General features: G+C 42.9%; 1 protein-coding gene across 1 annotated transcript in view; it reads left to right on the top strand.

Moving 5' to 3' along the window:
* camk1a (calcium/calmodulin-dependent protein kinase Ia) overlaps positions 1–17,124 on the top strand; it is a gene marked incomplete at both ends in the record, with an annotated part of 31,967 nt that extends 14,843 nt beyond the window's left edge. Inside the window, 10 exons of the mRNA XM_080423257.1 lie at positions 3,417–3,548; positions 9,092–9,166; positions 10,137–10,275; positions 11,711–11,837; positions 12,574–12,649; positions 14,137–14,249; positions 14,351–14,429; positions 15,077–15,164; positions 15,632–15,800; positions 17,021–17,124. Coding sequence (XP_080279383.1) covers positions 3,417–3,548; positions 9,092–9,166; positions 10,137–10,275; positions 11,711–11,837; positions 12,574–12,649; positions 14,137–14,249; positions 14,351–14,429; positions 15,077–15,164; positions 15,632–15,800; positions 17,021–17,124 — 1,102 coding nt within the window. The remainder of the gene's footprint in view (positions 1–3,416; positions 3,549–9,091; positions 9,167–10,136; positions 10,276–11,710; positions 11,838–12,573; positions 12,650–14,136; positions 14,250–14,350; positions 14,430–15,076; positions 15,165–15,631; positions 15,801–17,020) is intronic.
* Positions 17,125–17,927: the final 803 nt, after the last annotated feature.

Here is a 17,927-nt window from a genome sequence, read left to right as displayed (position 1 = left end):
CGTTGGGCATGAAGTGAAGACATCAGCCGTGTGAAGCCCTTCCAGCCGCCCTCGCACGCTCTGCCATGTGATGAGCAGTGGAACACTTGCATTTTACATAAGAAACTGTTCCTTCTGACATGCAAGCTGCCTGGCCCATGGGGGAGGCTGCTATGTAACCACGCACTGGGAGATATGTAGCCAAGTACATTTACTTGAGTACTGCACTTAAGTAACATTCTTTTTGGTACTTTTTTCAATTCTTTGCACTTCTACTCCACTAACATCTCAGAGGCAAATATTGTACTTTTTTACTGCACTACGATTATTTATATTTTATATTTTTATTGATTAAAAAAAAATATGCACGTACAACAACTGACATAGACATACTCTTAACAAAACAAAACAAACAAGAACAGATTTGTATTTATTTATATATTTTGCACTATGATTATTTAAACTTTATTACTGTACAGATTTAGACGATTATTACAAAACGTAATGTACATTGACCACTTAAGCCCTACACTCGTAAAATAATAGATCTGCAATCTCACAACGAACCGTATCGCAATGCAATGTGAGCTGAGCTTGTAGATCAGCTATTTTAGAGATAGACAATAGGCAACGCTTTTGTACTTTTCTCAAGTAAGGCCTTTGTCACAGAGTGGAACTACTGTCGCCTCTGTTGGATGGAAACCTCATTATGTCCAAAACTGGTACTTTTCAGGATTCAAATTCAAAAATATCAAGAATAGCAGATCTACAAGCTCGAAACGCGTCGCTTTGCGCCGCGTTTCGAGCTTGTAGATCTGCTACTTTTGATGCTTTTGTGTGACGCTGTAGTAGGATCGAGTAGGGCTTTAATTTACGAAAAAACACCAAAAGTAACAAAAAAATTAGGAGTTTTCTGCTCGACAGCAACGTTATAGCGGTATCGCTACTTGTACTTAAGTAATACATGTGAGTACTTCTTCCACCTCTGTAACCACGTACAGTCTGTCCACGCCTCCAGCTAGTAAAGTGCTGCCAGGTTTTTATTTTTTATGTATTTTTTTGCATCCGGAGTACATGGTCGAGCGTCTCTACGCAAACACATGTTGGTCGTGTTCTGGGGGAGGGAAGCCAGGCGGGGGAGGTCACTCCACGGACTGGGGGGGGGGGCGGTACCTGTCAGTGGGGAATGTTGAGCGGGAGGAGGAGTAGGAGGATGCCGGTGCTAAGTCCTCCCGGTGGGGGCTCCTCACTGGCAGCCGTGTTGATTTTGACAGAAAATCTTGATTTAGTTTTAGTCACAGTCTTTTGAACAAAATTCTTTTAGTCATATTTTAGTCATAAGATGAAATATCATAAGATTTTAGTCGACTAAATCTACAGTTGATTTAGTCGACTAAAATAGTTTTTTGGCGGGCCGTGATGGCGTCGAAAAGACTGATTTTCACTTCGCTGCGTGCCGAAAATAGCCGATCTACAAGCTCACAACGCGTCGCAGCGCGACGCGTTGTGAGCTTGTAGATCGGCTATTTTCGGTCTGTGACACCCGCACGCACCCATGATTACTTTTCTTAGTTCCACTGGATCTCTTCTGCACTAGTCCCTCCAAAACATTTTAGTCTGTTTTTTATTTGTTGACGAAATTGTCAGTATATATTATATATATATATATTTTCGTAAGTGAAAAAAGGTAGTCGACAAACATCTATAGTTTTAGTCGACGAAAGCAACACTGACTGGCAGGTGAGCCATGTATAGGCTATACAACAGCGGTGGCAACGCAGAAATGTGTTGGGAGGAATTAATTGGCGTGACGGATAAAGTTGGGAGAAAAAAGGGGGTAAAAATAAGTTGCTGCTCTACATACAAATAAGAAAAAAAAGAAAAAAAGCTGTGTTTTTCACTTGAACACCGTGTATCTTTGGCAAGCGACTCGGTCCGACGGTGAAAGTATAAAGTTGGCTTGCTCGAGTGCATGGGCATCCTCCCAGTAAAGTCCTTGATTTGTCCATTTGTAACTGTGAGAACGTATAAATGTAACCAAATGGACCCCTTGGTCCTCCGAGTTAAATTCAACGCTTTGTCCTGGCACCAGTGATCCATAATGCATTCCATTTCCCCCTAAAAACAACACCAAAGGAGCACTCTGCATTGACTGAATCCATGGATAAAAATAGGGCTGTTGTTTTAGTGGCCTATCAACTGCTTTCTGTGAACTTGGCTTCCCAAAGCCCCAAAACTATACGCCCTGAAAGCACTGATGTTAATAGTCACCATGTTGAATTATTCATCTGCATGACCCTCACATGCACGCACGCACGCACGCACGCACGCACGCACGCACGCACGCACACGCACACGCACACGCACACGCACACGCACACACACAGACTTTTTTTCTACACTACTTTCTCAGTATTTCCAATTTTCAATACTTTTACTATACCCCTACATCTCAGAGGCAAATATTGTACTTTTTACTCCACTACAATTATTTGACAGCTTTAGTTACTATTACTTTGCAGATTTTAGATTATTATCACAAAACATATACATTAATCACTTCAACCTTATATACATTTCGACCATTTGAAAATAGCTTCTAGATCTGCTATTTTCAAAAGATTTTGTATACATTTTGAACTTGTGAAATGGGACATTCTGCATAATGGCTACTTTTCCTGTTGGTACTTTAAGTATATTTTGATGCCAATACTTTTGTACTTTTAAGTACATTTTTAATACTGGAATTGTACTGGTAACTACATTGTAGTATTGATACTTAAGTAAAACATGTTGGTACTTCTTCCATCACTAGATATACATGACGTATGCACTCAGTCACACACACACACACACACACACACACACACACACACACACACACACACACACACACACACACACACACACACACACACACACACACACACACACACACACACACACACACACACACACACACACACGTATGTTCTCCATAAACCCATGGCTCACTGCAATCTGCAGGGATCAACTTCAGACATAGGCCTACACACATTATTATTATTAACTATTCATATTAGTGTTTTTTTTCTCCAAATGGTGGGTAATCATTAAGACAAGGGAAAGTTAGACGAAGGAGAAAGTTGGAGGGCATTTATGTACGCATGTTCTGTCTGTCTGTCTGTCTGTCTGTCTGTCTGTCTGTCTGTCTGTCTGTCTGTCTGTCTCTGTCTATGGTGAAAGTTGAATAGAATAGAATACTTTTTATTGGCAAGAGTTAAAAGCACAGCATCAATAATTACAACGCGCCAAAATGGATTAATCACAGAAAAGCCAAAGCTTGTTTGACATTGTGGTCCAGTTTATATCATAATTAACTAACTAAATATCTCTCTCTCTCTTTATTTGTTTCTGTGTGCGTGTGCGTGTGCGTGTGCGTGTGCGCTGTCCCCCAGCGGTGCGTTCTCAGAGGTGGTGCTAGCGGAGGAGAAGAGGACCCACAGACTGGTGGCCATCAAGTGCATTCCCAAGAAAGCTCTGGAGGGCAAGGAGAACAACATAGAGAATGAGATCGCTGTTCTGCACAGGTGAGAGAGAGAGAGAGAGAGAGAGAGAGAGAGAGAGAGAGAGAGAGAGAGAGAGAGAGGCCACCAGCTGCCATGATGACACACTGATTCTCTAACTTTTTCATTTCAATGACCCCCATTTTGATATGCATTAGGCCACTGTTTCCCAAACAGTGATCTAATGCCCTTTTTTCAATTCCTACATTAAGCTGCACTATGTAACTTTCCTCTTCTACCCCGGATTTGAACCTGGTTTCTGCGCCAGTGCTGGCGCAGAACTTTTTTTTTTTTTTACTATTGAGCCAATAGAGCCTGCCTGCTTGCTCAGGGGATAAATTTAATCTTGACCATCAGGTGAAAATTTGTGTCAGATCCTGTGTCTAAGTGACACATGACCTTTGACACGATCTAAATGTCTCAATAGAAGAGCAGGGAGACAAAGTACAACCAGTTATATTGTATTTTACTCTACCATACAGATTGGACAAAATTGCATTTCATTCATAAGAAAAAGTTACATAGTGCTGCTTGAAAAAAATAAATACATTATTTCAAAATATTTTATTTAAAAGGTTTAAACAAAAAACATGATTTTTTTTACCATGAATATTTTTTTTTTAACATTTAAGAAATAGGGAAAATAGCAGATCTACATTTGAACTCCAACAAATGGAACCAAATGGACCTGTAAAGGGTCCATTTGAACCCCTGGTGGTCCCTGGATCCAACGCTGAGAACCAGTATCATAGTGTCCTGTGCGGATCAGCTGCGCTTATGCAACTCCATTCAAAGAACCAACACACAAGAGGGTGTGTGTGTGTGTGTGTGTGTGTGTGTGTGTGTGTGTGTGTGTGTGTGTGTGTGTGTGTGTGTGTGTGTGTGTGTGTGTGTGTGTGTGTGTGTGTGTGTGTGTGTGTGTGTGTGTGTGTGTGTGTGTGTGTGTGTGCGTGCGTGCGTGCGTGCGTGCGTGCGTGCGTGCGTGCGTGCGTGCGTGCGTGCGTGCGTGCGTGCGTGCGTGCGTGCGTGCGTGCGTGCGTGCGTGCGTGCGTGCGTGCGTGCGTGCGCCTGTGCCTGTGCCTGCCTGCCTGCGTGCGTGCGTGCGTGCGTGTGCAGGGAAATGGTTGTTTTATGGTTAAAAAAGATTTAGGAAGGGAGACTTACAATTAGGCAAAGATCCAGGTTGGAGTTAGGGTCGCACACCAACGATAGCAGATCTACAAGCTCACACCACGTCACAGCGCAACACACGTTGTGAGCTTGTAGATCTGCTATTTCCAGTGCACATCACCACTGAGCATGCAAGTATAGACTGTAGGGTTAAAAATGGCAAAAAAGGGTTTAAAAAAAAGGCCAGCCTAAAATGTGTGCATGTGCATTAGTGCCCAAGTGCACGTGAGCGTGTGTGTGTGTGCATGTGTGCATGTGTGCGTGCTTGAGTGTGTGTGTGTGTGTGTGTGTGTGTGTGTGTGTGTGTGTGTGTGTGTGTGTGTGTGTGTGTGTGTGTGTGTGTGTGTGTGTGTGTGTGTGTGTGTGTGTGTGTGTGTGTGTGTGTGCGCTCATGTACCGGAAATGTCAGGAGTAAAGAAGACCTATTTATAGGGTCCCTGTTGCCACGGCAACAGCATACAGAGGAGGAGTCAGTGTGGAGACCCTGCAGCATGGTGATGAGACACTATCACACACACACACACACACACACACACACACACACACACACACACACACACACACACACACACACACACACACACACACACACACACACACACACACACACACACACACACACACACACACACACACACACACACACATACACACACACACACACACACACAGGCTGGGTGTGAGACAGATAAGCACACAGACAGGCTGGGGGTGAGACAGACTAACACACAGACAGACAGGCTGGGGGTGAGACAGATAAACACACAGACAAGCTGGGGGTGAGACAGACAAACACACACACACACACACACACACACACACACACACACACACACACACACACACACACACACACACACACACACACACACACACACACACACACACACACAGACAGGCTGGGGTGAGACAGACTAACACACAGACAGACAGGTTGAGGGTGAGAAAGACTAACACACAGACAGGCTGGGGGTGAGACAGACTAACACACAGACAGGCTGGGGGTGAGACAGACTAACACACAGACAGGCTGGGGGTGAGACAGACTAACACACAGACAGGCTGGGGGTGAGACAGACTAACACACAGACAGGCTGGGGGTGAGACAGACTAACACACAGACAGGCTGGGGGTGAGACAGACTAACACACAGACAGACAGGCTGGGGGTGAGACAGATAAACACACAGACAGGCTGGGAGGGTGGGGGTGAGACAGAGACGGTGGGGATATAATGAACCAGATGGACCCTAGCATCCCTATTCTGGGCTTTCTGTCCACATTTTACACGTCTCCACCTTTTCTGTTCGCTTCATGGGCTCCCGGTTCCTTTTTTTGTGTAGAAACGGGAACTCGGTTTGGCTCCTCCCCTTTCTTAGTCCACTTCCTCTCAGGTGCTTCTGTGTTTATTCCTACTAACTAACAACACTACATGTTTAGGGCAGTGGTGCTGACAGATTCTGCTGTTAGCAGAATGAGAGATTAGATGGGAGCAACTACTCCAAACCTTAACTCATTCAATCCCGGGAACGCATCTGTGTGATTTTAGATGTCTTTGGCTATTCAAAGAAATAGCAGATCTACAAGCTCATAGCGCGGCACCGAGTGCCACACTATGAGCTTGTAGATCTGCTATTTTTTTCAATCGTGAAAATTCTTGAAAATCTTTGAATATATATATATATTTTTAAGCGAACATTTTAATTCAAATCTTTGCTTCTGGGGATTCTACAAATGTCTTCTAAATCCTAACAGTTTATTTGAAAAAACTTATGTTGCTACATCAATGGTTCTCAACTTTTTTTCATGTCAAGGACCCCCAAAATGATATATTTGTTGCGGACCCCCATCTCAAACTATGTTGTTCCAGGGACCCCTTAGAAGCAAAGATTTAATTAAAAAATGTTCGCTTTAAAAAAATCCGTATACATTCAAAGATTTGCACATTATTTTCACCAAATAATTGCAGACCTATCTGCACCGATCTGCTATTTTTGAAAAACCTTGAAAAAGTGTGCATATCTTTGAATATTTATATTTGGCATGAAAAGGGTTGAAAACCACTGCTTTTAGTGTTTGTGAATGTGTGTGAATGTAACGCACATTGTAAAGCACTTTAGTGTGTGTGAATGTGTGTGAATGTAACGCACATTGTAAAGCACTTTAGTGTGTGTGAATGTGTGTGAATGTAACGCACATTGTAAAGCACTTTAGTGTGTGTGAATGTGTGTGAATGTAACGCACATTGTAAAGCACTTTAGTGTGTGTGAATGTGTGTGAATGTAACGCACATTGTAAAGCACTTTAGTGTGTGTGAATGTGTGTGAATGTAACGCACATTGTAAAGCACTTTAGTGTGTGTGAATGTGTGTGAATGTAACGCACATTGTAAAGCACTTTAGTGTGTGTGAATGTGTGTGAATGTAACGCACATTGTAAAGCACTTTAGTGTGTGTGAATGTGTGTGAATGTAACGCACATTGTAAAGCACTTTAGTGTGTGTGAATGTGTGTGAATGTAAAGCACATTGTAAAGCACTTTAGTGTGTGAATGGGTGTGAATGTAACGCACATTGTAAAGCACTTTAGTGTGTGAATGGGTGTGAATGTAACGCACATTGTAAAGCACTTTAGTGTGTGAATGGGTGTGAATGTAACGCACATTGTAAAGCACTTTAGTGTGTGTGAATGTGTGTGAATGTAACGCACATTGTAAAGCACTTTAGCGTGTGAATGGGTGTGAATGTAACGCACATTGTAAAGCACTTTAGTGTGTGAATGGGTGTGAACGCAACACACATTGTAAAGCTCTTTGGATGACGGCGCTACCATTTAACTACAGTTCTGTAATGTACTAATGCCATCTGGTGACTATTGTATATCGTTGCACTGGCAGCCAGAAACCTCTTATCTCCATAATTCTTTCGTAAATTAATGCCCTACTTCAAGTATCAAAAATAGCAGATCTGCAAGCTCTGCAAAGCGACGTGTTTTGAGCTTGTAGATCTGCAATTTTTGATATTTTGGAATTTGAATCCTGAAAAGTAAGAGTTTTGGACGATATAAATCATTTTGTAGCAACCTGTACAGCTTTTTTTTAAATACTTTATTAACAGTTTGCAACAACAAAAAAGCACAGCGGTACAGATTCATACAAAAAGGATGCTAAAAGGATAACCGAAGAAAGCCTATGGCTTATTTTCATTGGGGACCTGTGTATGTAAGACAAACAATAATATATACAATAATATGCAAAAACATCAAATAAACGAGTAGTAGGCCTAATCAAAAATCAAAAATATGTACAGTAAACAGTTGGGGGGTGGGGTGGGGGGAGGGGGTCATTTCAGGTGATAAGCTTAGACTTTTTACAAGGGCCAGTTACAATTTGCAGCCACCTGCTAGTGCTCTTTCAGAGCGGTTTTGAAGGAGGGTAATGGTGCGTTCACGGGCAGATTAAAAGATACAAAGATACACAGCATCTTTGCCGCTGTGTCGCTTTGTATCTGTGTTGCTCAACGCGGTCGCTGACGTCATCAAACGTGCGGACATCGGAGCTACAGTTGTAGCTTTGTATCTGGAAGTTGAACCCTGCTCAACTTGAATTTGTAGCTTTAGTATCTTTGTCACTAGAGCTCCAGCTACAAACGTCTGATGTATCTTTGTATCTTCATGTCGCTGGTTTCCATTGAAAATGAATGGTAGCATGTATCTTTTAATCTGCCCGTGTGAACGCACCATTAGGAGTCACACTTTTTTTTATAACTGTTGGTATGGGGCATTCCACATTTTGGTGGCATAGCAGTAGAACAATTTAACAACAACGAGATAACGAGCTGCTATGGATTCTAATGCTTAGGCACTTTAAACCCTATATGACTGGGTAACACCAGGGCTCTATACTAGGTCCACTTGTCACGTCCTGGGTCTGTTTCCAGCCCCTCCCCTCTCCTCTTTGGTGTCTGATTCCCTTGAGTGGACTCACCTCACCTGTGGGTGTCAGCCGTGCCTAGTTGGGGCTAACGAGCCCCAGAGACTATTTAAGACTGTCGGTGACCACTCTCTGTGTTGGTTCATTATAGTGTCATGCTACTTGTTTCCAGATCTCTGTGTGTGTGTGTTGAGCTGTTGTGTAGGTTTCCAGTGTATGCTTGTGCTAACCGTTGTCTTCAGTAAAGTCTTAAATAGTCTCTGGGGCTCGTTAGCCAACTAGGCACGGCTGACACCCGCAGGTGTGTCCACTCAAGGGAATCAGACAGAGACCAAAGAGGAGAGGGGAGGGGCTGGGGACAGCTATTTGCCAAAAGTTCCATCCAGAATATAGAAGCTATACAGTTTAAGTGGTTAATGTATTCTCTGTTGTATGACGGTGTATAAATCAGGTTGTCTTCTCCTTCAGAATCAAGCACCACAACATTGTGACACTGGAGGACATCTTTGAGAGCACATCCCACCTTTATCTTGTCATGCAATTGTGAGTACACTCTCTTTGTTTCTGTGTTATATTTAAGTAGTTAATAACTAATCATAATCATCAAATAATAATGAAGACAAATCAGAGATAAATATGTTTTTATAAATCTGATAACGTTAGATCGGAAGGGCTGGATTCTGTTTAGATCACGTGATTTCCGGGTGTCCTGGGATCACTGACAGGTTGCGGAAGAGCGCCCTCTATCGTAATCACTGACATCACCAAATGACGTCTATAGACGTCAATGGCAGTGAATTGTTGGATTTAAATTACGTCTATCAATGGCAGTCAATCGTCATCTTAAATGTTGTAATCGTGACAGCTACAGTACATGAGCAAATTTAATTTGGTTATTGGCTCTAAATATCGGTTTTAATTTTTGGTTTAATTGTCCAGTCCTACTCGAGGCACATTGTCTTCACTTGTGTGTAGTTATTATGCAACAGTGTGCTGTAACCTTGCAGGCAGTGGTGGAAAGCAACTAAGTACATTTACTTAAGTACAATTTTGAGGTATTTGTACTTTACTTGAGTATTTCCAATTTCCAATACTTTTACTTCTACTCCACTACATCTCATAGGCAAATATTGTACTTTTACTCCACTACAATTATTTGAAAACTTTAGTTACTAGTTACTTTTCAGATATAAACTATGATATAATGAAACATACATTAACCACTTTAGCCCTATTTTATACATAGGCTATTTGAAAATAGCAGATCTACAAGCTCACAACTCGTCGCATCGCGACGCGTTGTGAGCTTGTAGATCGGCTATTTTCAAATATTTAGTACTTTTACTTTTGGTACTTTAAGTACATTTTGATGCCAATACTTTTGTACTTTTACTCAAGTAAATTTTTTATTTTGGACTTTTACTTGTAACAGAGTATTTTTATATTGCAGTATTGGTACTTTTACTTGAGTAAAGAATTTGAGTGCTTTTTCCACCACTTTTTCCGCTTGCAGGGTATCGGGAGGAGAGTTGTTTGACAGGATCGTGGAGAAGGGTTTCTACACAGAGAGAGACGCTAGCCAGCTCATCCGCCAGATCCTGGATGCAGTCAAGTACCTCCATGATATGGGCATAGTCCACAGAGACCTGAAGGTACCTTCACAGCACTGGTGGCAGAAGTACTTGAGCGGAGTCGCTCAGGGCTCTATGCTAGTATATATTTTTTTTTCTGTTATTGTGGGGAAAGCTTTTGCTGAAAATAGTTGATCGATTTGCTATTTTCAGCAAAAGCTTTCCCCACAATACGGATGCTGGGGTTTAAGTAAAAGTAACAATAACTACAATGTAGCCCTACTTTTTTACAAGTCAAAGGCTTGTATTCAAAATTGTACTTGAGTACAAGTGCAAAAGTATTGATATCAAAATATACTTCATAAATATACTAATATACAGTAACAAAAGTAAAATAAAACGTCAAACTTTTTCCGTAGAAATTGCAGATCTTCATAAATAGGGCTTAAGTAGTTAATGTATGTTTTGTATTAACACTCTAAATCTTCAAAGTAACTAAACTAAAGCTGTCCAATAATTGCAATGGAGTAAAGATTACAATATTTGCCTCTGAGATGTAGTGGAGTAGAAGTATAATGATCCAAAAATGCAAAGTAAAATTACATAAACATTGTACTTATGTAAAGTTCGAATCTGCCATTGCAAAAAAAAAAAGCCCTTGGCAGATTAGGTCTGGCCCCTCTCAATAGAGATTGGATTTCTCTCCCTCTGAAGTTGTGAGGGACCAATCAGGGCCCAGAATGCAAATATGGGGCGGGTTTATCACCAGAGGTATTCTTTTAATTTTCCCCTCGGAAATGCAGGTTCCATATAGAGATTCCAGACTAACATCTACGCAGTGATATTAGTCTGGCATGCTACTACTTGATCATACTACACAGCCTCACCCAAAATAATCAAAAGTAGCAGATCTACAAGCTCAAAAATAGTCATTTCGCACCGCGTTTTGAGCTTCTGCTGCTGAATTTGAATTCTGAAAAGTAACAGTTTCCACCCAACAGACGATAACCACTTTCATCTAAGCTGTTCCAGTTCAATATTGCACACGTTCTCTTCTGCAATATTCAGTTATCCCTGAAGTCCTGTGTTCAAGATCTTCTTTTTTACTTGAGTAAGAGTACAAAGTAATAAAGTATTGGCATAAAAATAATACAGTACCAAAAGTAGTACTCATTATGCAGAATGCCCCATTTAAAAAAAATTGTTATTGTCAAACGATGAGATGGAATAGGAGTATAAAATGGAAATATTCACGTAAAGTAAAAGTACCTTGACATTTTCTTAGTTACTTCTCACCACTAATCTTCTGCAATATTTAGTTGCCAAAGAATTCCCCAAAAATGTCTTTCTTTTTAGATACCCCCAATACATCTTTCTTTCTTTTTCGTTACCCCCAATACATCTTTCTTTCTTTTTAGTTACCCCCAATACTTTTAAACTAAGTTCCTCTCATTCACCAATTCCAGACATTTGCCAACACTCCTGTGACTGTCTCACCCCCTCCTCTTCCTTGCAGCCAGAGAACCTGCTGTATTACAGTATGGAGGAAGACTCCAAGATCATGATCAGTGACTTTGGGCTGTCCAAGATCGAGGATACAGGCAGTGTCATGTCCACCGCCTGTGGTACTCCTGGATACGTGGGTAAGATCTGCGCCCATCTAATCCTCTCTCTCTCTCTCAATCAGTACCTCCTGTAAGGCAGTGGTTCTCAAAGTGGGGTCCGGGGGGGTTCCAGAGGGTCCCCAATAAAATGTGCTAATACAGCATCACAATAATTCGAACCACTTAATTCATTTATAGGTCGATCTACAAGCTTTGTGCCGCGCTGCGAGCTAGTACATCTGCTATTTTTGAAGATAAGAAAAGAAAAGATCTTGAAAACATTGGATTTTTTTTATACATAAATCTTCTCTTCTGGGTGTCCCTGACACAAAACCTTTTCAGGTGGGGTGTCCACGGCCAAATACATTACAATTTGGGGGTCCTTGACACGAAAACGTTTGAGAACCACTGCTGTTAAGTATAGGTCCAGCTAACATTTTCGGTGTGAATGAGGAGCATGTATAGAGACTCAAGTCCTGTTGACCATAGAGTCAACTGCTTGTGCTTCACAAGTATTGCTGTTAAATGCAGCAGAGCTGCACACACTGGCTACGGTGACCTCAGCAGGCCCTCAACTTTTACGTAATCACTACCATTCTCTCTTTTCACGTTTTGTGTGTATGCACGTGTGTGTGTGTGTGTGTGTGTGTGTGTGTGTGTGTGTGTGTGTGTGTGTGTGTGTGTGTGTGTGTGTGTGTGTGTGTGTGTGTGTGTGTGTGTGTGTGTGTGTGTGTGTGTGTGTGTGTGTGTGTGTGTGTGTGTGTGTGTGTTGCAGCTCCTGAGGTGCTGGCTCAGAAGCCCTACAGTAAAGCAGTGGATTGCTGGTCCATAGGAGTAATTTCTTACATTCTGTGAGTCCAACAGTTATCTATCTATAAATGCATGGAATGTCTGTCTGTCTGTCTGTCTGTCTGTCTGTCTGTCTGTCTGTCTGTCTGTCTGTCTGTCTGTCTGTCTGTCTGTCTGTCTGCCTGCCTGCCCCTGGCTTATCCTGAGATCTGTCCGACCGATCGACTTCAAACTTGGCTTGTGCATCGCAGAGGACCTGAAGGAGTGTTGTGTACCCTGACAACGGGTACAATGTGTAGATTTGGATATTGTATAACCGGAGGGGCATGCCTTCCCAACGGGCATCGTTCCCAACGGACAACGTTCCCAACGGGCATCAGCCTAGTAATGTACAATTTAGGTACTTAGCAGACGTGCTTGTTCAGAGCTATTTACAAAGTGCACTGTCGGAGCCAGCATGAACATTTATCAAACAACAGGTTTAGTGGTCCAGGATAACAAGTAAGGCTAGGATGACAACAAGTAAGCAGTGTACCTCAGTGGCAGCTGCTCCAAGACTCTGGAACAGGTTGCCCTTCATAGTGGATCTACTAAGACGTTCAGGGGCGGATTCAGACTATGGTCCCGGGTGCGCACCCCGGACCACTTGGCAGATGTTGTGATAGTGTGAACGTTGCGTACTGTTCCCCAGGAACGGATCACCGTACTGTAACCGGGACCGCCTGGGGAGGTAGTCTCGGATCCGGATCATGCGTACTCGAGTACGGAACGCTGCAATGTGAATCCATCCGAATCCATCCGTACCAACAGAAGGAAGTGGACTGCTAATCATATATCGTGTATATATTTTTATAATGACACATTATTTTACCTGGGTTATACCTTCTCATAGTTCTACTTGAATGTTGACAAGAAATTAGTGTTGGAGTAGCGCGAGCCGTGAAAAAACATAAACAAAAAACACATGTGTAGCGAGCGCTGCCGCTAGGATAAATATACCAAGGATTAGTCTGTGACGTCACTGCTAAAATACCAAGGATGCATCAGTGACATCACTGTCATGATAATTACAGACGATGTTACATTGCAAGGTTTCAAAGACCAGCGCACACATTGCTTTGGTTGTGTATTGTTGTTCTGTTAATATTATAACTCAAGACAACATCAGGAACACAGTCAAACTTTATTATTCACTCTAAACTCTGACAAGTGACTCTTCTTCTGTGAATGACATTCTCTATCTCCCAAAGCCCCATAGTCCACAGCGCCCCCATGAGGCACATATTTACCATTACTGTTGAATGAAGTGTACTCTGGTACGGAATGGTTCGAATCAATCAGACCCAGTCTGAATCCACCCTAAGTCTAACTCACCTTTTCTTCCCGGCCTTCCCAGCAGATCCACTTCGCGTCGCGTTTCAAGCTTGTATATCTGCTACTTTTGTTATTTCTTTATTTGAATCCTGAAAAGTAACAGTTTTGGACATTATGAGGTTTCCACCCGACAGAGACGATTTGTAATTTTAGACGCTGTGTTACTCTTCTTCAGATTATGCGGGTACCCGCCGTTTTACGACGAAAACGACGCCAAGCTGTTTGAGCAGATTCTGAAGGCAGAGTATGAATTTGATTCTCCATACTGGGACGACATCTCCGATTCAGGTATTCATGGTTCTCTAAAAAAACATGTACAGCAGAGATCTGCACTCCTGCAGGTTGTGTGAGTGGATTGTTAGTGAGAACGATTCCTTTTTTCTTGGCAGCCAAAGACTTTATCAGCCACCTGATGGAGAATGATGCTTCGAAGAGATACACATGTGACCAGGCCCTCCAGCACCCATGGTAATAGTCACATTTCTTACCCCCTTCACCAAAGTACATTAGTCAAAATTGTTCCAAGTTATCCCAACTCATATAGACCTTATTTAGCGAGAGGAGTCCCGTTGAGGTTACAAGATCACTTTTTTGAGCACTGGCCAAAATAGCAACAATAACAGTGTTGCAAACAAACATTAAAGCACATATTACAAACATACAGTAGAAACTCATAGAATCCTAGGCCTAAAGGTAGCTCTCCACCAAACAGACTACTACAGATTACTACTGACTGGCAGTCGAATGAAGTCGGGAGATCAGTCGGTTTAATGCACCTGAGAGCCGACACTGACAGACGGCTTCTATGGTGCTAAAAATAAGCTTCCCTACAATGACAGTGTACCCTACTCAACAGTAGATTTTCGTCAACAGACGCATTCCAACACTTACCGCCGCCGACGTCGGTGCGGTGGAGAGCTACCTTAAAAGATAGTCAAGGAAACAAATAGCAAGCATACAGTTTCCAATTGAATACACCACCAACATTTCTTAAAGTCTAATCTGCAGGCAGTGAAGATAAAAGCATATTTGCCGAGTTTTGTTAAAACCTTAGTCATAGGGTGTCATTATTAATGCATTAAAGTATTCAGTAAAAACCCTCTACCTCTTTCCAGGATCTGTGGAGACACCGCTCTGGATAAGAACATCCATGAGTCTGTCAGTGCTCAGATCAAGAAGAACTTTGCCAAAAGTAAATGGAAGGTCAGTGTCTGACACTATAGTAACAAACATCTACACGCATCCATTTGTCTGTGTTCTTTCTTTGTGGATCACAAAGTCCATATTGTTTCTGTTGTCTCTCTCGGTAGTGTGAAAATAGAAGATCTACAAGCTCACAACGCGTCACAATGTGATGCGTTGTGAGCTTGTAGATCTTCTATTCTATATATATATTCTACTTTTGGCATTTGGTATTTAGATATCAAATATCTAAATACTGAATCAAGCAAACTGTCTGGGGTGAAACATGAAAGCCAGAGTATAGACGTTAAAATGACCCCAAACATGTTTGAAAGTGAAATATCCCTTTAAACAATCCTCCACCACTGGTTTGTCTCTCTCTCTACATGCCCCCCCCCCCACACACACACACACACACACACACACACACACACACACACACACACACACACACACACACACACACACACACACACACACACACACAGCAAGCCTTCAACGCCACAGCGGTGGTGCGTCACATGCGGAGGCTACAGCTGAGCACCAGCCTGGAGGGCGCCAGTCACGTGACCCCCACCAGCCCCTGCCGCGGTCACCTGCTCCCCGAGGAAGAGGAGGAGGACGGAGATGACCTGGGGAACGGGGAAGAGGAGAGCTGTGAGTTATACCGCCGTAAACACATTTCAGGATCGTGATCGTGATCAATTTGAAAAACTAAATGTGAGGAATAATGATAATAATAGCCTCTCGGTACCTCTGTATAAAAAAATAAAAAAAGGGTACATTTTAAGCCTTAATTTAACAGATAGTGGAAAGATAGGAATTCAACATTCAAAACTGACCTAAAAAAGTAGATGCCCTCAAATTACAATTGGACTTTAGATATCTCTATCCCTCACTAGCTTACCCCTCGGAGTCCACCAATCGCACTCCGTTAGCAAGCTGATGGTGTCTTCCTGTGCCCCCCCCCCTTCTGTAAATATACCTATTATTGCTTTTGGTATTGTTGATTATTTGTATCGTATTGTATATCATCTCTGTCAGGTGGAAACCTCATATGTCCAAAACAGTTACTTTTCAGGATTCAAATAAAAAAATATCAAAAGTAGCAGATCTACAAGCTCAAAACCTGCTGCGTTTGATGCTTTTGTGTGACGCTGTAGTATGATCAAGTAGGGCATTAATTTTCCGCGAAACACGAAAAGTTAAAATATGGATATAAGAGGTTTCTGCCCGACAGCAACGATGTGTTGTATGAATTGCATGTCTTGATGATGAATTGAGTATAGACCACAGTGGAAACAAGCCCCCAGGGCAATCCTTTTAGTTTGTTGAATTGTATTGCCGTACTGTTTACGACGTGTTAATTAAGTCAGTGGTTCTCAAAATGGCCCCCAGGGGTCCTTGGGGGGGTTCCGGGGGGTCCCCAGCTGAAGTAGCTAATACAGCATCACAATCATTTTAACCACTTTATCCATTTATATGGCTATTCAAAAATAGCAGATCTACAAGCTTGTACATCTGCTATTTTTGAAAGTTTTTGTAGTATCTAAAATGTTTGGGGAAAAACAATAGAATATTGTATTCTTTTTACATAAATCTTCTCTTCTGGGGGTCCCTGGCACAAAACGTTTTCAGAGGGGGGGGGGGGGTCCGTGGCCAAATACATATTAATTTGGGGGAACCTTGACATGAAAAAGTTAGAAAACCACTGAATTAAGTGCCACGCTAAATGGAACAGAGCCTTCATTAGTATCATTGGTAACACCTGTGAAGGAATCGCCTGCTAATAACCCTTCCTATCTCAATCTGTCCCGTTGTTCTCTGCCCACCCAACACAACCCCCCGACCCCTCCCCCCCCATCCCCCCTGTTCAGTGTCCCACTGTGAGGACGGGCGTCGTGGGAGCGTGGAGGGCAGCGTGGACCGGGACAGCCTGCGGAGCTGCACCTACTGCTGCCGGCCGGCCAGCCGCGTCTGAGGAGGAGGAGGAGGAGGAGGAAGAGGAGGAGGGAGCACAGCCTCCGCCCACTGCGGTGTGGTGACACCACGTCTTTTCCCTGGAGCCTCCTGTCCTAGCCCCGCCCCCGCCCCCGCCCCCGCCCCCGCCCCGCCCACCCATCCAGTCTTGCCAGGATTGCAGAGTATATAAGCCTCAGGCGGCGTCCACTAAAGTCAGTGGTTCTCAAACTGGGGGTCGGGACCCCCCAGCAGGGGGATCCCCAAAGCATTTGGGGGGGGGGGGGTCCCCATGATGATTTGCTTAATTGATTGATTTGTTTTCTCGCTCAGCAGTTAACAAACCAACATACAGTATGTGAAAATAGCCGATCTACAAGCTCACAACGCCTCGCAGAGCGAGGCGTTGTGAGCTTGTAGTTCGGCTATTTTCACAAAATGTATCTGTGGAACCGAGTCAAACTAAATGTAATGCCTCAACTCCTACAATTCCAAGTGCTTGTCAGGGTGGGGGGTCCCCAGTTCAAATATGATTATTTTGGGGGGGTCGCGGCCTGAAAAGTTTGGGAACCTTTGCACTAAGGCAAAACCAGGAACACAAATCCCCTCCTGGATGAAGACAAGACATGTACGTGTTTGGTTTTTCATTCCTGTTATTTTGGGGCAGAATGATATTAGTCACAAGAACCCCATATAACGTCCCTATTCTGGCCATTAATAGGCGAACATTCAGGCGAAAGCAGCCAATCTACAAGCTCACGACAAGCTAGTAGATTGGCTATTTCCGGGCAAAGAGATTTGGTGTAGACTGTAGAGAGTTGGAAA

Source organism: Gymnoscopelus braueri (assembly GCF_963280865.1).
Source record: "Gymnoscopelus braueri genome assembly, chromosome: 3".
NCBI classification, from domain to species: Eukaryota; Metazoa; Chordata; class Actinopteri; order Myctophiformes; family Myctophidae; genus Gymnoscopelus; species Gymnoscopelus braueri.
Note: the sequence above shows the minus strand (reverse complement) of the source record. Positions and strands in the feature narration are given on the sequence as shown.